This window comes from Schistocerca serialis, chromosome 7 (genome assembly GCF_023864345.2).
Source record: "Schistocerca serialis cubense isolate TAMUIC-IGC-003099 chromosome 7, iqSchSeri2.2, whole genome shotgun sequence".
Lineage (NCBI taxonomy): Eukaryota > Metazoa > Arthropoda > Insecta > Orthoptera > Acrididae > Schistocerca > Schistocerca serialis.
In genome coordinates this window covers 152,673,901-152,696,644 of record NC_064644.1, presented here as the reverse complement: position 1 = coordinate 152,696,644, position 22,744 = coordinate 152,673,901, and the positions used below count along the sequence as shown (strand labels likewise).

The 22,744-nt window shown below is 43.1% G+C and overlaps 1 protein-coding gene across 1 annotated transcript; it reads left to right on the top strand.

Annotated features, from left to right (window-relative positions):
- The first annotated feature begins 2,710 nt into the window (after nt 1–2,710).
- On the top strand, nt 2,711–11,047 carry LOC126412941 (uncharacterized). Its single transcript, XM_050082833.1, has 3 exons — nt 2,711–3,503; nt 7,318–7,629; nt 10,838–11,047. The coding sequence occupies exons 1-3, from the start codon at nt 2,745–2,747 to the stop codon at nt 11,045–11,047; spliced, it is 1,281 nt and encodes a 426-aa protein (XP_049938790.1). The 5' UTR covers nt 2,711–2,744.
- Nucleotides 11,048–22,744: the final 11,697 nt, after the last annotated feature.

Below are 22,744 nucleotides of genomic sequence, written 5' to 3'. Positions count from 1 at the left end.
CCACTCGCAAACAGGACGAGGGACAACGAGGAAATACCTCCGTACGAATCCCAACTTCTCTACATTTGTCCTGGTGGTCCTCAAGCGAAATGTACATCCGCGGTACTGAAATCGTGCTGCATTCTGCCACAAATGCCGGTCCTCTAATTCCCAACACCGTTTCTCGAAAGTAAAGTCCTCTCCTTTCTAGGGATTCAAATTCGGGTTGACGAAGCGTCTCGTTAATACTTGCATGTTGACCGGAACTACAGGTAAAAAATCTTGCACTTTTCTGAATTGCTTCGCTATCCTTCTTTAATCCGACAAGCTGGAAATACCAAACATTCAGGTAGTACTCGAGAATGTGTCGTACTAGTGTTCTACAGGCGTTCTCGTTTGTAGATGAGCCACGCTTCTAAAATTTTCCGAATAAACAGACTACCAACCTTTCGTGTTCGCCTCATTTTACATCGCTTTCCAATGTTACGCCTAGATAACCAATCGACGTGACAGTGTGAGGGCGATGCTTTCTAAATCGGTAATTATTTGTAGACAGAAGCTTTTCTTCCTCAGGAAAATTTATTTCATGAGAACTTGGAATAAATTTAAAATTCTGCAGCCAACCGATGTTAAGAACTTTGTTGTGGAATTTGCTGGGTCCGTTCTTTTACGTCATCTGTAGTTTTTTACATACAGTTACCGATAAAAATGTAAATCTTTGGATAAGCAGATTCAGATGAAGAGTTAAATGAGACTGAAAATTCTCACCCATTTCACGTACCCCAAGGCCTAAGAGACACGTCTGCGAAAGTATACACACGCAGTCATCTGCTTAAAGGACAAAAGTGTAATTCGGGTGGGGGTATTTGTAGACACTCTCTAGACTTTTCCTGAACAGCGAAGTTCTAGTCTCCCGGATCAGGGCACTCATATTCGGAAATACCAGATCGCTCGCGTTCACTCCCACCTACTAGGACTGTTGATACTTTTAAAAATATCTGGGATCCGATACATCAATATTTAAGAAGGACATTATCAAAGACTCCCTATATGTTACAAGATCGATACATATAGGTATCGACGATACAATATCGACCTATAGACCTATAAGAATTCCGGCTGCACATTATAAATATACTGCCGATTTCAGATCTGTACATTTAAGTACTGATTTGTTATTAGATGGCCGGCCGGATTTGGCCGAGCGGTTCTAGGCGCTACAGTCTTGAACCGCGCGACCGCTGCGGTCACAGGTTCGAATCCTGCCTCGGGCATGGATGTGTGTGATGTCCTTAGGTTAGTTAGGTACAAGTAGTTCTAAGTTCCATGATGACCTCAGCAGTTAAGTCCCATAGTACTCAGAGCCACTTGAACCATTTGTTATTAGATATTCTGTACATCAACAAGCTAACTGCCTGTCTATCTCCCTCAGAGCAAGAACTGAAAGGAAAAGAAAACGTTGGTAGTTCAAGCGTACGGATAACCACTTCGCTAACAGTGGTAACTGTATTTAATTGGCACAATAAAAGGTGTCCGATGGGTCCACCGCTCGGTTTCGTCACATAGCAGGTTTGTCTTTCTGCAAATGCGAGCGATCTGGCAGTCAAAACTGTGTGGTGGAGGTAAAGGTTGCAGTTTCTGTTGGTAGCGGCGAGCGCCAATTACGTCAGCATATTCCCTCATACGACTCCACCCACCGCAAAAACCAATCTTGTCATTCAGATTATGGCCATCTTTTCCAGCATCAGTTTTTAAGAACGTCGATATGAAAAAATAGTACAGTAGGAGCGTTAAAAGTTGTTTTTTTATCGTCACTGATTTGCTATTTCTCCACATCGGAAGTCTTGTAATCCCATTCACACCGTCACCCCCCAGTGCAGGCAGACTTCTCCTTTGTGCCACCAACACTTCATTCACACTGTCAAAGAGAAAAACTGGACGTGATGGGATCTCAAAAAGTAGTTAGCTCCTGCTACAATATCAGAAGAACAATGTCATGTATTTACCGAAAAATGTATTTGCTGAAAAATATAATATAAAATAAAAGTATTGGCACTACTGTCATTTAGGTACCGATATATAGATATATTGGGGAAAATACGTCGCCGATATCTGTGTGTCGATGTCCTTTTGGGAAACAACGATACATCGCTATTTTATCGATGGCCCTACCACTCACACACCCACAAACACACCACACAACCCATGCGTGAACGCATACCAATGCGTACGCAAGCAGGCAAGCACTACAGCAACGCAGCACGTCGTAATCACGCAGCGCGGTTCCCCGACCTGATTTGTGCTTTTTTCACGCTTTCGGCACCGCACCGCAAGCGCGACCGATTCCTAACAGGAGACGGAATTCCGTTGGCTTTACAAAGTGCAATGGAACTTGGAGCTGCCGACATAGTCCCTCCCCACCACTCGGCGGAGCCGTCGGGGGAAGTCGTTGCGAGAGAGACGCCCGCAGGGCCGTGTCCTCGAGCGATATAGTTAGCCAAGACAGCGGACGAGAAAATGGAGGCAAAAAGGGGGCTTCCCACGTGCTCGGGTATTTTGACATTCACGGCTGTAGAACCAGTGGACCGTTTCGGCACGAGCGCACGATCGCGGAGGCCGTTTGCCTAACGTGTCCATGTATCGGTATCCGAAGGTTCTGGAAAAGATACAGCCGGCCGGTGTATAAAAGGTGTGGGACTGCAGGCTATCAGCACAGTTCGGTGCAGGTAGCACTCGGCGAACACACACAGATAGTTCTTCTAGCGATGGCGCCGAGACCGACGAGCCGTCTTCTGGTGTTGGCGTGCCTGCTGCCAGCGGCGTGGGCTGGCGCCAGTCCGGATCCTGCGCAGGACATCCGCGGAAAGATGTACATGATGCGCTCCGCCAGCAAGGACCTCGACTCCTCGGCCACAGGGTACATATACCAGTCCGACGGCAAGGGGCCAGTGCAGGTGGTGAAGCTCGGCGACGCCGACGGCGATGGCAGCGCCTACTACGACCACTACGCGGACTACGGTTCCGAAGGCGTGGAAGGCGGCGTGGGACTCGGCGGCGGAGCCGGCTACGGCAAGTACTACGGGCCTGGATTCGGCAAGTACTATGCGGCAGGTGGGCTGGGGCTGAGCAAGCTGGTGCTGCCTAAGGGCTTCGGCGCCCTCGGACACGGAGGCGGCCTCGGCGCCGGCGCTGGGTTGGGATACGTGGGCGGCGAAGGCATCGGACACATCGACTACGACGGAGGTCTGGAGCACAGTGCAGCTCTGGAGGACCTGGGTCACGGCGGGGGCGGCGCTGGGGGCCACAAGGGCGCCGAGTACTACGGGTCGCAGGGCGGCGGCTACCAGGACTCCGGCTACAAGAAGGGTGGCGGTGAGTCCTACGCCGAGGGTCACCACGCTGCCAAGGGCGGCAAGGGGGACAAGGGCTACAAGGTGCAGGAGTCATTCGACAAAGGCGAGAAGGGCGTCCACGCAGCCGAAGCCGATAAGGGGCACTACAGCGAAGGAGCTGGCGAGAAGAAGGTAAGTCTAAACCACCATTATCATTATTTTCTAAATTATTTTGTAGTAATTTTTGGCTTAGAGAGCCTATTGGAAAACTCAATGCATTCATTCCCCTTGTATTCCATATGACTCTTATATATTTTCACCTCATTCTTTTGCTGTACGACCCACCAGTTTATCTTTTGACACAACAGATCCTCGTCTACAACTTTCTCTGCCTCTATCTGCGGTCTGTCGAGGTCATTCTCATCTAGCTGCTGAACCCATGATATATCCTCTAATTTTCCGACATGTGTCAAAACTTTGTCTGCAAGTCTCATTGTTGGCACTCTCTGAACATGTCCTCAAAATGTGAGCCTAGTGTCTGCAGCCAGGTTCGGTAATTTCTCTGTTACTTTACGGGATTTCAGGCAGTATATGTCCTCAGTTATTTTGGTCCAATAATTTTCATCATAATCTTTGGTTCTTCCTTTGAGATTTTTTTCGAGGTCGCCTTTTCTGTTAAGAATTAAAGTTTCGGCTGCACGTACAGCTTCAACTTTGATCACCGTACTGTAGTGCGTAACCTCTGAATATTTTGACATGCATTGCTTCTCGTAGATGTCATGCGTTCCCCCGTACGCTCTCTTGAGTTACTGTAATCTAAATCTCCGTGCTTCCTTTTCTAGATCAATCCCACCAAGATACTTTTAGGGCCTGACCTCTTGATCTGCGTGTACTTCGTGGTTAATGCAAGCGCTCTTAAAGTCAACTCGCCCAAGTTGGCTTCCCTAATTATCTTGTCTAGGATGAGGTTGGAGTGATGGCAGTCCGCATCATTAGCCTAACATCGTTTTTAATTGAAAAGTGCTCTGTCATCTCTCCCACAAATTTTACTTAACTTTGCGTCCTGAGTGTTCCTTTATGAGGTACACTATCTTTGAATCTATTCCCTGCCCTTCTAGGAAGTCAAGAAGAGGCTGTAAGTCAGTCGAGTGATATGCTTTCCTGCAGTCGAAGAAAATACCGAAGATTAGGCTGTTGCGGATTGAATAATATTTCAATACTGTTACTAAATGGAACATGTTTTTCACGAGCACCCTGGAAGAAACTTGGTTTGGTATTCGCTGATCTTCTGTTAGAGCTGTGTTTGGATTTTTTGAAGTAAACTTGGAGGCAATATCTTTTACGGTACTTGAAAAACAAAGATATCTTTGTTGTTATTTACTATTGTCCTGTCACCTTTCTTTAGGAATGGGTAGACTGCCATAAATACATCGTTTCTGAACTTACTTTCCACGTGCAACAGATACCCTCTGAGAATTAAAAAACTGATCCTACTCATCCTAGAATACTGTACATGTATGCATCAGTACCTGTCTTAATTGAACTCTACCAAGACCTGCCAAGTAACACGATCTTAGTCCAACACAAAATGTCACAGGCTATTTGGATCAGTAAGTGAAACCCAGACATCTGCAACTCCGCAGTTTGTAGCTTTACGTCACCTAATTTTAAATGAGCGGCTTGAGCTGAATATGGAATGCCTGAGGAGGCACGTGGGATCTCTTCCTCGCAGAAATGAGGCCAATTTCAAAGCTAGAGGTTGTGTCACGTAGGACTGACGTGACTTTCTCATGGGTGTTACAGATATTATGCACAATGTACTTATATTTCTGCACATATTTTACCTGAATTTATTCTCGTTCTCTGGGTCGATGTATGAATACATTTCTCTCTTCATTTACCTTACGATGGGACGCGTGCATTTATCTGTTTGCTAATCCTGTAAATTGCACGTCTGAAGATTTCATTGTTTAACAATTCGGTTTCTTGGATCTCTACAAGCGTCTTCCACGCTGGATGTGCTCTCTCCTATGAGAGAATATTATCTACACAAGGGATGATTTTAATACAACTACCTGTTGTAGTATAACCGAAATTATTCCTTCAAGAACGTAGGTCTGTATACATGGTAAATTCACTGTTTCTTACCAGAAAATGAGGTTTCATTGTGACAAAAATGGAAGTTTCGATTAATAACTTACAATAGAAAAATATTTTCTGCAGCTGTATTATACTATCTACATTTTTAATTTCACTGTCTGTTGCACATAAGAAGAAATGATTAGTTTAGAGGCAACTGCTTGTTAAAGCAACTAATTCACGGTTGGTATTCGACTTTGAGATGTGGTGCCTTGAAGTTTACTTTATTACCATACACTTTTAATAACGAGAATGAAACTTTAATTGCCATTAGGTTAGCAAATGCACAGTGAGTTGTTAGTTAAAAGGTGCAATGAGAAATTATTGCGTTGTTTTCAGTAGACTTCCAGAGTATGTATTCAGAAAGATTTGTCAAACCTATCACTTGAAGCGACCGATTAAAGTGTAAGAGTTTTCAGTCAGTGAAACGTTACTAAAGCTAAAAAACACACACACAAAACTTGTGTACACAATAAGAGTTTATGGGTAATTCAAGAAAGTTAGTGGTGTCAAGAGCACGAAAGGAGAAACTTGCACATCGGAAAGACCATTCTGTATGGTAGTCAGTCAAAATAAAAAATAAAAATAAAATTACTCATTTGCAATAAGCGCATATGAGAGAATTTTCGGTTCACTTTTAAACGCCGGATCACCGACTTTGATTAGGAAAGATGCGCGTACGTCTGTGTGGAACAGTAATCGAAATAACTTAATGCAGTATGCAGTACGGAACTCTCCCGATTTTCATAAATATCTGTTACATCTCTACTTCTGTATCTGCTGCGCTATTCACAAAAATGGCTTGTAGACTTAGTACGACATTTTTCAGGGAACACATTTTGATTGCTATGAATTTTGATTAGCATGCTACAGAACTGAATATTAGTTTATAACTTCTTACTGACACTACGTTTAGGGCCATCTGTGTTGTTGCATCCTGTGGTCCGACTTTAAAAATCTCCTAGCAATTCTTTAACGATATACTTCTTGGGTTTTATTCACAATATGAATCATTACTTCGATGTAATATTCTGTAAGGAACAAATATTCTTGGCGATTCCTTTTCACTGTTCGTAGTTCCTTGTATGATATTAAATCAGTTTTATTTTTTGGACGTCGTTCCACCTGTTACACAATAACTAATAACGAATAGTGGAGATAAAGCTCAGTGCGGCAGCGGTTCTTTTAAATAGTGTCATCATATATAGCGTTTAAGGTTATATGGTATGTAAACAACGTCCTTTATACTTCCTTTTATTTAGTAGTTATTGGTTTTCTGTATAGTCAGGTACTTTCTCAACATCCTCCAAAACTACGAGCCTTTGCTACTCCCTTAGCTGACATTAAATACAGACGTCATTGGTACAGAGTCAGTTTCAATCTGCTGTTACTTCGGTGTTTAACAGCGTGACTATATTTTGGTTGCCTATGTTCGGTGGTTTTGTGTACTGTGGTCGTGGTATAAAAATTGTTGTGCACCATGACAAATGGAAGTTGACCAATAAACCAGGTTATAGTTTTCATGCCTCTACATCAGTTACTAACGATTTTTGTTAATCTGTGCGAAGTTACTGCACTGATTTACGGGACGCACGGCTGTACTTCGGAAGGTGGAGGATGGCTACTAGACCAGACTTCAAGATGTACCAGTTTTTTTAATCTCATCCTTTAGCATTAAGAAGGGAATCATGTTATTTAAACAAAGATATCGTGCGACTGCTTTTTTCAGTAAGGCAGAATCAAAAGCTATCCTTGTTATGAATGGGACAATTCAGTAATAGCGTGTGTATTAGAACTTTCTTTGGAATCATACCATCACGTTGGTACGCGAGAGATACGTGGCTGAGCGTGGCTGTTTTGAACCTAGGCCCACCACGACGAGGCGGCGCACTACGGTGCCCAGCAGCAGGGAGCCAAGGGCTTCAAGAGCGCCAGCTTCGGGGAGGAGGGCAGCCACCGCAAGGGCCACAAGACCAGCGGCTTCCACAATGTGTACCACAAGGACGAGTACAAGAAGGACCACGAGTTCTACGATGACGCCCACCAGAGCGGCCACCACAGCAAGGACGGCGCCTTCGAAGCCAAGCAGGCCGTCAGCCACGGCGGCTACAAGAAGGGCGGCCAGTTCGAGGGCGGCCACGCCGAGAACGAGTTGGGCGAGAAGGGTGCCTACTCAAAGGTACGTCCTCTATTTACTGTTTGTGTCATTGCGTGGCAACTCCTTACACTGAAAGACCACAAGAGGTACATATCACAATATTATGACACCCAAGCACATACACTGTCCACTCAGTTTCATACCCAGGCACAACTCTCCTCCAAGGACTTACACCAAGAATAATTGAAACACTTTTCATAGTGGAATGAGATTTTCACTCTGTAGCGGAGTGTGCGATGATATGAAACTTCCAGGCAGATTAAAACTGTGTGCGGACCGAGACTCGAACTCCGGAAGTAAAACTGTGAGGACGGGGCGTGAGTCGTACTTGGGTAGCTCAGTTGGTAGAACACTTGCCCGCGAAAGGTGAAGGTCCCGAGTTCGAGTCTCGGTCCGGTACACAGTTTTAATCTGCCAGGAAGATTCACTTCGCATAGTATTTCGCCACGTGAAATTGCAGATAGTCAAAAATGATTCAAATGGCTCTGAGCACTATGGGACTTAACACCTGAGGTCGTCAGTGCCCTAGAACTTAGAACTACATAAACCTAACTAACCTAAAGACATCACACACATCTGTGCCCATGCCGTAGCGGTCGCGCGGTTCCAGAATGAAGCGCCTAGAACCGCTCGGTCACAACGGTCGTTGCAGATAGTCCTTCACTGGGTTCAGTACATGCCAAAGGTTTAGAAACAAGTTATTTCATGAGGTAACCGAAGGTGGTTGTAACAGTAGTAGTGGAAATATCATTACCAGATTTTGAATGTTTAGACGGCGACAGGCACATCTGCATTATTAACTTGATGGTTCCAGAACTCAGCTTCAAATTCTGCGGCTTTGAGCAGGATATCTCTTTTGAAAAAGCTGTTTTGTAGTATATCTCATTCGTTTCCAAGGTTCGCTCCCAATTGCAAACCACCATTTTCACTGACACACTTGTCGGTTCTATGTGATCTTCCCCAGGTCTGACACACCTGATTGATAGCACTATAGAACTGGACGGAGCCGCTATCGGTTTTATAATGATGTAAGACACCAGCATTCTCGCAGTAATAGCAATTACTGAAAATCATTTCCCATGTCTTCGACCTCAGTTCTAAATTTTACGTGCAGATATCGTCACGTAAGGTACGCTTGTAGCAGCAAACAACTTGGAACTATGCACAATGACGTTTTATCTTCCACAAATCTTCAGCTGATGCTGTTTATGGAGCGTCCAGAGGCATAATTTTATGTGTTCCCTGGTTTCTAATGTTAATATAAACGCAGTTATTTACAAAAAATCTAAAACTATCATAAAATAGCTGATAATTGATAACATGATCATTCTCTGTCGGCGTTTCACCGTAGCGTAACTTCGGAGAATCATAACATAGATCCAAATCATAACACCTGAAGATGGATCCACGTGTTCCGAAATATTGTGCATAATGTGAAGTTATAAGGACGGAATTTATGCATACATTCATTTGAATGAATGACATTAAGGTTATATGAAACGTAATGGAGCAGAGCGTAGTGCCGAATCTCTTTTTTTGAACTTCTGCAAACGTTGGAAATTGATATTTTGCACACTGTTTATCTTGGAATCAGCAGAATGCATTTTTGCAAAATCCGGAAGAAATTTATCAATTGTGCAAGACTTCATACATTCACATTTGGATCAAAATATTATTTTAGACCACTTATCTTAGATTTGATACTGACATCCCCTCTTGTACCCATTGTTTGGGACACCTATTACTTATGACGCATAACGTTACACGGTTTATGGTGAATATTACTAAAACTCGTACTTCTCGCCCTGTTTAGTCGCATATCGTAGGTTGAACAGTGTGTCTGGCTACGACATGAAGGATCGAAATTCTATCCTGGGCAAATGCAAAGATGATATGTTCGTAGAAGTGTTGGAGTAGAGTGGGACTGGAATAGACTCAACCTACACTCATGATCTAAAATAAAACTGCTGACCACTTAAAGAAGAGGCACTGATGCTAGAAAGACGTCTTGAATATCCATCGCGGATGGATGATTACATATTTCAGCCCCAAAATTGCTGTCCTTTGTCCCATCCGACATAGGGCAAAGTAGCTCTGTACTTTCAGCTCAGTACTTTCAGAATGATTACCTTTTCTCTCAGAAAAATACGCTTTCATTTGTTCATCCACCTTAACGGTCAATATTTTCCCTCTAATTCGTGCTGTACTCTGGTAAGACATCTCTTTAATTTCGCAAACTAGTGTCAAGGTTCGTAACAAGTCATGCGAAATGCTTTGGCTTTGGACGTTTTTCGCAACAAAGACTAGGTTTGAATTCCCAAAAAGAATTCATGACAGCTGAAAGCGTTCGTAAGTACCACATTTTGCTTTGATTTGATAAAAATCCATTTCGTAATCTCATGGCCTGCCAAATACATAAAAACCCAGCTTCATATTCTAAAATATTTAGCCGTCGCTTGCCCTCATTTAACTATTTTTAATGGTGTATAGCACTGCTTTTGACATACATGAAGGCCCTCTCTGGATTTAAATTCGATTCATACAACTACTCCTCCGACACCCCGTTCCTACTACGTTGGGAACTATAAATTAAATGTGGAGAGTTTATTTTTGCTAATGTTATAGTTCGCTGTCTGTAAAGGCTTATCTGAAGAAGAGAAATACATTAATAGCAAGTAACAGCAAGTTTTTTCTAAGAGCATGTGTCTGGAGACTACCTTCATATGGAAGCTAAATGTGGACGTTACACAGTGCAGATTAGAAAAAATGTGATGTTACAGATAAAAGTACAAAATTGTGTGGTTAGGTTAGATGGTTAAGAAAGAGGCATAGAACCGAATTATGGATAATCGAGTTTTATGCAATAACTGGACTAAAAGAATGAATAAGCTGATGGGAAAAATTAAGGGGCGTTTTGGGAGTAAAGAGTGAGAGGGTCAAAACTGTAGAGCGGGACAATTTTTAAACGCAGGATGCTCGTTATAATGGATATAGCTTGTAGAAATTGTGCAAAGAACAATGGAGTTACACAGTATGTACTTACTAGGTATGCTGAATCCCAGCTGTCACTGACCAGATAACTATGACCACTTTATTGTAACTGTTTTGGATAATGTTGACTACCTACAACAACCACATGCCTTTCACAATATCTATACACAATATAAATACGAACAGTGAACACCAATGTGACTATCTGTGAGTTATCGTGACCATCCCTTCCACTTAGGGCGCCCACAGTGACGCAGCTAGCGGACACGATGCCGCACACGGCGAGAAGGCGTACCACGGGCACGACGAACAGTACGGCGCCGAGGAGCAGGCGGGAGGCGGTCAGAGCTACGCACACGCTAGCGGCGGAGGTGACGCCGGCTATGGAGGCGGCAAGTACGTCGGGGGCGGCTACAGCGGTGGCAAGTACCTGGGAGGCGGCTACTGATCGTCGCCGCGGCGCCAACGCCCCGGTGGGGCACTTAGTCACATTCTGTTATGTTAAAACTTCTTGTATGTAAATTAATAAATTATTTATGTATTTTGCAAAACGTACCGTCTTTCAAATTTACCTACCAACTCGTTAACCCTTTGACTGCTGGGGTCGTGTTAACCCGTCATGCCTCGCCGTTGCCCTGGCGCGCCAGACGGGGTTAAGCTCGGCCCTTAGGTTTTCCCTACAGCGATAAGGACATGTTGACGCGAATAGTGCCACCAGGGGTTCATTTGAGCAATTACCAGACAGCACCAGGCAACAGGCTGTACTGCACATTCGCAGCTACGATGACGTAGGCAGCCCGTGCTTGGTGCTTGCTCTGCTCATAGGATTTTCGTCGAATTTCTGGTGGAATTTCGTGGTGGGGCATCACGTGACCATGTGCAGCCCTGCGGCATGTTGTTGAGAGGACATACAGAGTTGTACTTAGAGCAATTCTTTTATCGTATCCTACCTAAATAAAGGATGCAAATAAGGAAGCAGTTCTTGGCAAAATATGATTTCAAAATTAGACTCCACAGCTCGAAGTAGCATGACATTTGGCTATGGGGTGAATTTGACAGATTTTTCTATTAAATTCGTACTCTGCAATATTGTTATGTAGCATTGCCAAGAGGTTTACATCTACACAGCACTGCAAAAAGCTACTAGGTTGGAACACAAATTTCTTGGAAAAAAAAAGTTTCTTGTGTAGCTTACACCGGAAGACAGGAGAATAAATTTCACGACTATTTCAAAATGTGCAAAAAATTAACAAGGTGGTCTGTGAGGCAAAGAAACCGTACAACTGACAGTTTATATTTTACTCTAGGATTAAATATGAAACCATGTACGGAGTTAAACCGATAAAACACGTCTACAATTTACCGTAGAATGTCATTCTATAAATTTAAGACGTAAACACAAATTTAAGAAACAACTTCAGGCCTAGAGGAAGTACTAGACAAGTGCCTTGTGATCGAAAATCACTTTCGCAGAAGGCAGATTTGTAAAATTCTGCTACAGCTGTCATTATATTTGAAACAAATATTTAATTCAAAACTACTGACCAAATTTGCCTTCTTAGTCAGCTTCAAAAAATGGTTCAAATGGATCTGAGCGCTATGGGACTTAACATCTGTGGTCATCAGTCCCCTAGAACTTAGAACTACTTAAACCTAACTAACCTAAGGACATCACACACATCCATGTCCGAGGCAGGATTGGAACCTGCGACCGTATCGGTCGCCCGGCTCCAGACTGTAGTGCCTAGAACCGCAAGGCCACTCTGGCCGGCCGGAACTGATAACCTAAGATGTTAAGTCCCATAGGGCTCAGAGCCATTTTTTTTTCGTTTGGAGAGAGGTGTGCGTATTGACCACAAGTCACACAGCACAAATGGTTGAAACAGAGAAGAATGACAGAAATACTGGCGAAAAAATAAAGAAACCGCAATGTATTGCAAATTACAGATAGAATATGGGTTCAGTTGACCGTTGTGACATGTTACTGAGCTCAGTGGGATCAGTGCGTGGATTTATGCAGTCTAAATGGCCCACCGGTCGGTAACAGGACGAAAAATGGCACTCGCAAAGTTACATCTTTCTCTCGTAAGCGAGATCGTAGAAAAAAATGCTACAGAACGGAAAAAAAGCTAGCAGGAGAAGGCGCAACGATGACGAGAATCCTCTGCGATTCACAAGGAGACATTTTCCGGCTGCTATTGTGAGTAAACATTCGCGGAAAAGTACGCTAACGCGCAGATGCGTGGTTTGCACGAAACAGACAGTGCGCCGGGAAACTAGATATCAATGCAATACTTGCAACGTCCCATTATATACCCTGCTTTGAGACTTATCATACAAAGAAGCATTGCTGATCTCTGGGAATTAAATCAGAGAAAATTTATACAAACTTCTGAATGAATTACCAAACAAAAATCCAAACCCCGATCCAAAAGAGGTCTGGGAAATAGAAGCAACAGGTGTACAATAATTCAAACAATGCCTGGCTTCACATGTAGCAGTTTTCTGGCAAATGAAAGCCATGGTGAATGCGATAGTGCAATATCTGTACTGTGGCAAATGTAAGTACGCCGAATACATTGCCCCAGTATAACAAAACCAAATATTAATCTAGTACGATACATTTAAATTATTAACATGTAACATAGACAGTTATTATCTTTTATCCTTAGTAGTACACATACAGCTCACATTTCCTCTATTTATACAAACCCTGTTTTCCATAACTGATTCCAAATACCTTTCACCAACAAGAAATAACATGACGAAGTTGAAAGCATTATTCTCAGTGCGATTTTTCTTGCTACTTAGGCTCTGTTGTTAGCAAAATTGGAAATCAAACTCACTGTTCTGTAGAGGGTGAGGGCCTCTAAATTGGTTGCTGGAATGAGACTGGCTTTGAAGCATTAGTTTAAAAGGGTATTTGTAAGAGAAGTATCGAGTATAACCTGCTTTCGTCTTATAGTGAAAATCAACATCTTTTTGACTAATTTGTAGGTTACTGGAAAATAATATGGGAATAAAATTTTTATTCCATACCTTTGTGCTGTCAATCTATTGCATTCTAAATTTCATTTTCATCACTCGTTCACTCTGCTAGATAAGCGAATACGAAGTTTACATTGTTTTTGGTCCTGATTTTCGCGCCCAACTTTCATTCCAATTATACAGCATGGAATGTTTGTAAGTAGGCTGTTTAGGTTCTTATATTGGTAACGCCAACGCCACGTAGCCCTCTGTATGAAAACCACTGGCTGTGCTGTGTGCAGTCTGAGGCTGGTCGGCATTCTTGCAATAATCGCTATTGTAGTGTTGGGCAGTTGGCTGTTAACAGCGCGTAGCGTTGCGCAGTTGGAGGTGAGCCGCCAGCAGTGGTGGATGTGGGGAGAGAGATGGCGGAATTTTGAGAGCGGATGATCTGGACGCGTGTCCATCAGAGACAGTACATTTGTAAGACTCGATGTCATGAACTGCTATTTATATATTATTACTTTTGAACACTATTAAGGTAAATACATTGCTTGTTCTCTATCAAAATCTTTCTTTTGCTAACTATGCCTATCAGTAGTTAGTGCCTTCAGTAGTTAGAATCTTTTATTTAGCTGGCAGTATTGGCGCTCGCAGTATTGCAGTAGTTCGAGTACCGAAAATTTTTGTGAGGTGAGTGATTTGTGAAACATATAGCTTAATTTAGCCAGGGCCATTCTTTGTAGGGATTATTGAAAGTCAGATTGCGTTGCGCTAATAAATATTGTGTGTCAGTTTAAGCACAGACAATTATAATTGTTCTAAGGGGACGTTTCAAGAGGGGGTAGATTATATAAGAAACTGACTATGAAGAATATGGAAAGAATGCATTGAGAAGTTATATGAAAAAGATTTGGGCAAAAATGAGTATTGTAGAAAGAGAAACATTAATTTAACAGGGCTAGACATGATTTTTATTGCGGTAACAAATGTTGAAATAAGAGGAAAGATCCATGGAATGAAGTTTGGGTTGACTGCAGTATCAAATGTTACACTGAAAACCAATCCTGTCCTTTCCTTTTGTATTATTCCGCTATGTGTTTGTGTACTCTTGTGTATTTGTGTTTTTCCTGTCTTTATGTGTTTAGCTAATAAGATTTATGTTGTAGAATTTTTCTAGTACTAAGCTACATTCACTATGATGAGAAATACTGTTATCCTGAAATATAATTTGCATTTATAATATGTTATTTACTTTGTAAAGATGTTTAGACACTATTTATTTTGTTATGTTTTAATGCTCAGTGTGAAGCTGATGTTTCAAAAGTTATTCTGACCTTTTATGTATTGGCTTATGTCATAATTCCTGTAATACTGATGTATATGTTGATTTCTGTTCTTTTGTAAAGCCTGTGTTACTACAAATGTTATCTGTACTGTTATGATCTTTAATGATGTATTTTGTACCTTTGTAATTGTATTCTTATGTTGTAAATTTATAATTGTATAGACACCAGTTCTTCAAATTAAGTTACATTTCGCTGCACACGTTTCTGTTGGTCATAGTAAATGCACAATAGATGAGAAGTTGGAACTGTTAGTGTCTGCACGTGTGTTGATAATTCAGCATGGGACTGGTTAACAGCATTGCTGGTTCTAAGGATATTTAAAAAAAAATTTTTGTGAGTGCACAAGTGGTGGTTCATGGACTTGCTATATCGTCCGCAAGACTCTTCGATGGTGATTGTGCACCTGCGCAGTCACAACACATGGCTGCTGGCCGTCTCTACAAGTACTGCAGTGGGTCTGCACCTCTGGTGGCCCACCAATACCATCATCTCTACCAGGACTACAGTGGGTCTACTCTGTGATGACCTACCTATCAATATTCTTCAAAACTTCGACTCCCTATGCTGTGGGTTTGCTCTGTTGTGGCACATTACCTGTTTACATGTCAAGAGTCAGCACTGTCTTTCCGTTGGAATGACAACACTACTTCTTCAAGACTGCATGGAAATCCACTACTTCCGTGTGCATTTTTTTTTACTGTCAGTCACTGAGAAAAACACAGCAACTTTACTATGATGAACGATCAGGACTGTCTTTACGGACTGTGAGAAAATTTTAGCTTTTGACCAACATTGTATCAATAAGTGTGTGCATTGATTTCTTTGTTATTGTAATTGTGAAAAAATTTTATCAAATATACACTCCTGGAAATGGAAAAAAGAACACATTGACACCGGTGTGTCAGACCCACCATACTTGCTCCGGACACTGCGAGAGGGCTGTACAAGCAATGATCACACGCACGGCACAGCGGACACACCAGGAACCGCGGTGTTGGCCGTCGAATGGCGCTAGCTGCGCAGCATTTGTGCACCGCCGCCGTCAGTGTCAGCCAGTTTGCCGTGGCATACGGAGCTCCATCGCAGTCTTTAACACTGGTAGCATGCCGCGACAGCGTGGACATGAACCGTATGTGCAGTTGACGGACTTTGAGCGAGGGCGTATAGTGGGCATGCCGGAGGCCGGGTGGACGTACCGCCGAATTGCTCAACACGTGGGGCGTGAGGTCTCCACAGTACATCGATGTTGTCGCCAGTGGTCGGCGGAAGGTGCACGTGCCCGTCGACCTGGGACCGGACCGCAACGACGCACGGATGCACGCCAAGACCGTAGGATCCTACGCAGTGCCGTAGGGGACCGCACCGCCACTTCCCAGCAAATTAGGGACACTTGCTCCTGGGGTATCGGCGAGGACCATTCGCAACCGTCTCCATGAAGTTGGGCTACGGTCCCGCACACCGTTAGGCCGTCTTCCGCTCACGCCCCAACATCGTGCAGCCCGCCTCCAGTGGTGTCGCGACAGGCGTGAATGGAGGGACGAATGGAGACGTGTCGTCATCAGCGATGAGAGTCGCTTCTGCCTTGGTGCCAATGATGCTCGTATGCGTGTTTGGCGCCGTGCAGGTGAGCGCCACAATCAGGACTGCATACGACCGAGGCACACAGGGCCAACACCCGGCATCATGGTGTGGGGAGCGATCTCCTACACTGGCCGTACACCACTGGTGATCGTCGAGGGGACACTGAATAGTGCACGGTACATCCAAACCGTCATCGAACCCATCGTTCTACCATTCCTAGACCGGCAAGGGAACTTGCTGTTCCAACAGGACAATGCACGTCCGCATGTATCCCGTGCCACCCAACGTGCTCTAGAAGGTGTAAGTCAACTACCCTGGCCAGCAAGATCTCCGTTTCTGTCCCCCATTGAGCATGTTTGGGACTGGATGAAGCGTCGTCTCACTCGGTCTGCACGTCCAGCACGAACGCTGGTCCAACTGAGGCGCCAGGTGGAAATTGCATGGCAAGCCGTTCCACAGGACTACATCCAGCATCTCTACGATCGTCTCCATGGGAGAATAGCAGCCTGCATTGCTGCGAAAGGTGGATATACACTGTACTAGTGCCGACATTGTGCATGCTCTGTTGCCTGTGTCTATGTGCCTGTGGTTCTGTCAGTGTGATCATGTGATGTATCTGACCCCAGGAATGTGTCAATACAGTTTCCCCTTCCTGGGACAATGAATTCACGGTGTTCTTATTTCAATTTCCAGGAGTGTATATTGGCCAGTGCCAAAAATAACTTGTACAATTTTTTGTGGGGAGCATGGGGGCTATGTAAGTAGGCTGTTTAGGTTCTTATATTGGTAACGCCAACGCCACGTAGCGCTCTGTATGAAAATCACTGGCTGTGCTGTGTGCAGTCTGAAGCCGGTCGGCATTGTTGCAATAATCGCTATTGTAGTGTTGGGCAGTTGGCTGTTAACAGCGCGTAGCGTTGCGCAGTTGGAGGTGAACCGCCAGCAGTGGTGGATGTGGGGAGAGAGATGGCGGAATTTTGAGAGCGGATGATCTGGACGTGTGTCCATCAGAGACAGTACATTTGTAAGATTGGATGTCATGAACTGCTATATATATTATTACTTCTGAACACTATTAAGGTAAATACATTGCTTGTTCTCTATCAAAATCTTGCTTTTGGTAACTATGCCTATCAGTAGTTAGTGCCTTCAGTAGTTAGAATCTTTTATTTAGCTGGCGGTATTGGCGCTCGCAGTATTGCAGTAGTTCGAGTACCGAAAATTTTTGTGAGGTGAGTGATTTGTGAAACGTATAGGTTAATTTAGTCAGGGCCATTCTCTTGTAGGGATTATTGAAAGTCAGATTGCGTTGCGCTAAAAAATATTATGTGTCAATTTAAGCAGAGTCATGTATAATTTTTCTAAGGGGACGTATCATGTTTTACAGAACATAATTTTTTAGCAAAATCAGAAAACAACTGCCGCATTTTTTACGTTTTTAGTAAATCTTCAATTTTGCGCTTAATTCACTCAGTACTATAAAGTGCTTTATAGCTCGTGTGCTATAAAAGAATGCCGTGTTAATACAATGGCACATAGAAAATTAATGGAAAACATGTCGTCCTTCTAAGATTCTTTATTATTAAATGTCAATAACGTTTCGGCGATTAGGGCCGTCAGAAGATTGTAAAGCAAAATCCAAGGTCACTAACTGCAAAGTTTCAGCCTAACATGTGAAACATGTGAACATTACGGAACTAAAGATAGATCAGATAGGAGTTCATGTCGCGCTGTTTTTTTTTCTTTTTTGTCTATTTTTAACCTTCGCCGTTTCTAAAATACTGTGGCATTTCTTATAAAATTAATAGAGATAATTTGTGTATTATTTGATGGTATGTAAATATAAGTGCACCCTATGAGAGGACAGAGTTTGTTCGATTTGGTGAATTAAGCTGATGTCGTTACCGACTGAAAATGGGGGCTGTCCGTAAATTAAGGTCTCCAATACTTTTTCACACAGTAAACATGATTTTAGTGCAAGACCAATTACAGATTCTGAATGCTTGGATTTTTAGCTATTTTTAAACGTAGTCTCCGCCACGATAGATGCATTTTTGGAGACGCACCGGAAGCTTTTTCATACTCGAATCGTACGACTCTTCCGTCGACTCGTACAGGAAGCAATGGACAGTTGCCTTCAGGTCTTCGTCACTTGAGAATTTCATTTCCCTCCACAAGTGTTGTTTCAAGTTAGGGAACTGATAGTTGTCACTGGAAGACAAATCGGAGCTTTATGGAGGATGGTAAATGATTTCTCTCCCGAATTTTGAGGCGAGATTTGCCGTGGTGCTGGCGACGTGAGGGCGGGCGTAGTCTTGATGCAAACGAACGCCCTTTCTCAGTCGGCCCCTCCTTTTGCTCTTTATAGCTCGGCGTAGCTTGGTTAGTGTCTCAGTATCTTGCCACTTTGATCGTTATATCTCTTTCCGGGTAGCCGACCAGCAGAATGCCTTTCCTATCCCAGAATACGGAAGCCATCACCTTCCCTGCTGACGGCATTTGCTTCAACTACTTGACAACCGGAATGCCGCCATTGTTTTGATTGTTCCTTAGTCTCTGGCGCGAAGTAGTGGACCCAAGTCTCGTCTCCGGTTACAACAATCAAGAAATTCCTCACCCTCTGCCCGGTAAGGCCGCAGAAACTTGCGGCCACTTCCGATGCGCTTCTTTGTGTGTTCATCAGTGAGCATCCACGCCACCCACCTTGTGATACCGGCCTCGTCGTGCCCGTCTGTACTGCCGTCTGCGAACTCCCTACACCACTTGCGCACATTTTTACGTCCACACACTTTTCTCCAAATACATCGGTCAGATTACAATAGGGGTTGACCCTTAGGCCACAGAAATCTAATAACAGAACGCCGTTGACACTTTGCGGAAGTCTAGATTTTCCCTTCCATCGTTAGCGCTTCTAATGTCAAAATTGAGCCTTGCATGGAGGTGGGGCTGGCCAGAATATTCGAGTGGACAGGAAGGAACAGGGTGTTGTCGTCAGATTTTAGGTATTCGCTCTGTCCCGACGGAAGTTCGTTGGATACCTTACTTTGCGGATACTGAAGCTTTTATTTATATATACTGCAGACGGGACAACATGACTACTATATGGGAAAATGATTGTGCATTTTAATAGAGCTAACGTATGAAGATTAGGTGCACCCATTTTCCTGAACAAACTGTATAGTTTGCGAGCCAGATAAAGCCGACAGCTGACTTTGTAGAGCTCGGAAGCGCAAAATCACATTAATCGGCTCGTTCCGTGTGCCTACGGCGCTGCGTTTCGTGACGTAGGATATCCCGTCCGCGCGCACATCAGTGTTAGCTGCCACGTCCCGTGTGACGACGGCTTCATGCTCACACAGAGGCACTGCGCGCGCAGCTGAGCGCGTGATTCGATCGCTGTGCCAACTGCAGAGGCTTAACGATTCAACTGTGCTGGCGCGCTGGGCTGACTACTTTCGTGTCCGATGAGCTCAATAATTACCTTTCAAGCGTTGTTTTCTCCGATGCTATTTCTGTTTCTCATCCTACACTGGTCTACGTAAAGCGCTACAAACACGAGACTTAAATTCTTTTTTAAATACGTGAATAATATATCTTTCACATTTTCTGATTCCTATGACTCATTTCTCGCGTTTGCAGAGGTGATGCTTACCCTGTAATCAGTTCTACTGTTGGGGTCACTAAACAGCGACTCATGGAACTTCGGTTTCTAGTTTGACCTTACGAGTCGAGGCCTAACTTCCCTAAAGCCATAGTGAAAATAAGACTACATATTTATCCAGGTAACTAACAAACAATTAATAGCTTAACACCTCACATAGAATGTTCTGCACAGTGCTTCAACGTAGAAGTTTCCCATTTGCCACACTCAGGCTCAAACCTGGATCGTAACCTTTCATTGGTAATTTTCTTACCGACTGAGCTATACGGGGTACAATATACAGGGGGATTAAGCTGCTGATTCCGATGTATTATGTGCAACCCACAACACCTTCAAATACCAGCTGCCGGATTTTCATATTCTCTCGCGCGCTACAAATGGTTCAAATGGCTCTAAGCACTATGGGACTTAACTTCTGAGGTCATCAGTTCCCTAGAACTTAGAACTACTTAAACCTAACTGACCTAAGAACATCACACACATCCATGAGCGTGGCAGGATTCCAACCTGCGACCGTAGCGGTCGAGGGGTTCCAGACTGTAGCATCTAGAACCGCTCGGCCACCCTGACCGGCCGCTCGGTACACCCAAAGTATTAGTTGTACAGGAAAAACGAATCGAAGATTTTTCTAGGTTAATTAATCTAATTAAATTCTCTACTGTGATACATTTTCGTTGGAGGGCATAGTTTTCGAATTATTCAACAAACAGTAGAACAAATGTGACCTTCAGACTCGTTTTTCTTGAATAGCTCGAAAACTGTGGCCTCCAGCGAAAATGTACCGCCAGTACAAAACTTCACTACATTAAATTTACTACAAAAAGGTTCTGTATGCCGTTCATATTTTTTCTATGGAACTAACTGTTTACGTGTAGCGAACGAGAGAAATGAAAATTTCGCGCAGGGTTTTTGAATGCATTGCAGGTTGCATAAAACCGATCTAAAGGAGCAGGTGAATCACCCATTGTACCATTTTTTAACAGTGGCATCCAATAAGTTTAACTACTTAAAGAAATTCATCACACACGGATGTATGAGCACCGTTATATTGAACAGCATCAATCCTTCAAAATAATCACTGTGTAAACGCATTCTTCGTCAGTTACGCTTCACTATTACCTTAGAGCCCGTGACCTGTAACATTTCATCAACGTGGAGCTATAAAACGAGTCGCAAAGCCGGAAATGGTGATCAATCCCATACAATGGTCTCGAAATCAGGAAGGTTAAACTTGAACAAGACTCGCAAACTAAAATCCTCACTGTTTGCTATGACAGGCAAAGTTTTGTCTTTTTAATGGCCTTGTTCTCTGAACCTGCAAGCCTGTAATGTAATTTCAAATACTAAATTTGTTCTCATCTGCATTTCATCTATAGTACTTGTTTAAGACAATATTATCTTGTTCAGTCATGATCTTGAAACCTAAGTTTACTGTACTCTGCTCAGTCCTTTTTTTTTGTCTAAAGAACTGATTCAATTAGCCGTGTAGGTTATTTGTCCTACGTGTCATACATTTTATCTAAGGTAAAAAGCATTTTTATCAAACAATCTTTGTCGCATTGACAGCTAGTTGAGAGACCCTTCGGATCCACTTAGTTTAAAGTCTTAATTTACATAAATTTCATAGACACATTTAATTATCTTCATACTTGATAATGCCGAAACAGACGAAAACAGTTTATTTAAAAATCAAAATTGTACCATCTTACACAACAGTCATGGATTTTTCTTTAATAATAACAAAAATCATAAATATACGTACATAAAAAGATAAAGTGATGATGGTTAAAATCCTTTTCTCGTAGACGTGTTTATTATGAGAGACTGTTTGTAAGCACTTGGTTTAAATCTTTTGACTTCAGAAAATTCACATACGGTGCACGTATTTATTCCTGTACCTGCCGATTGCCAAACAGACGAAAACTGGTAGAACATCACGTAACAGTTATGGGTTTCTTATACAGAATAATACTTTTGTATGCTAATGATAGCCAACGACCAGAACTGATCATCACATTCATTTATCATTTATTTCTCTAAACTTTAAAGTTTGCAGGCGTGAATGTATTGAGTTCCAGTGCTATGCGCTCTAGGAAAAAACACAAGAAAGGTGCACAGTGTTACAGATATGTCGTCATCGTTGACTTCATCGGAGCAACGTTGATTTCACAGGAGCAATGCACTTCGTTAAATACGTTCAGCTGCCACCTCAGGATGGAGCATAATTTACGAAGCACGTCGTAAAAGGAAAGTTAAAATTTAGTAGCTGATAACGTTGTGGTTGTATTTACGTTTTCATCAGAGAGTGGCGCAGACAGACTACCAAAACTGTGTACTTGTAAAGTGTTTTTCGTCTCTGGGGTATTTGTTACTGCCAAACATTCGTGAATTACACGTGAATAGCCCGATCGCCAGCGCATGATACGACAGGAGTAGAAGGGACTTTGATGACCCCAAGGCAACATTATGTCTGGCCAGAGCCGTGTGCATTATTAACACGCCATCTGGCGGGCACCTTTTATAGCGCCGGCCGTCTTGTTCGGGAATGTCACCCCGATGAATGCTGCGGCACGTCGAGCACGTAAAG

Bases quoted from the DNA above. Each gene is read 5' to 3' on its own strand.
- LOC126412941 (XM_050082833.1), top strand. From the start codon at position 2,745: ATGGCGCCGAGACCGACGAGCCGTCTTCTGGTGTTGGCGTGCCTGCTG. The intron at 3,504-7,317 runs GTAAGTCTAAAC...TTTTGAACCTAG, and splicing joins AAGGAGCTGGCGAGAAGAAG to GCCCACCACGACGAGGCGGC. The intron at 7,630-10,837 runs GTACGTCCTCTA...CCTTCCACTTAG, and splicing joins AGAAGGGTGCCTACTCAAAG to GGCGCCCACAGTGACGCAGC.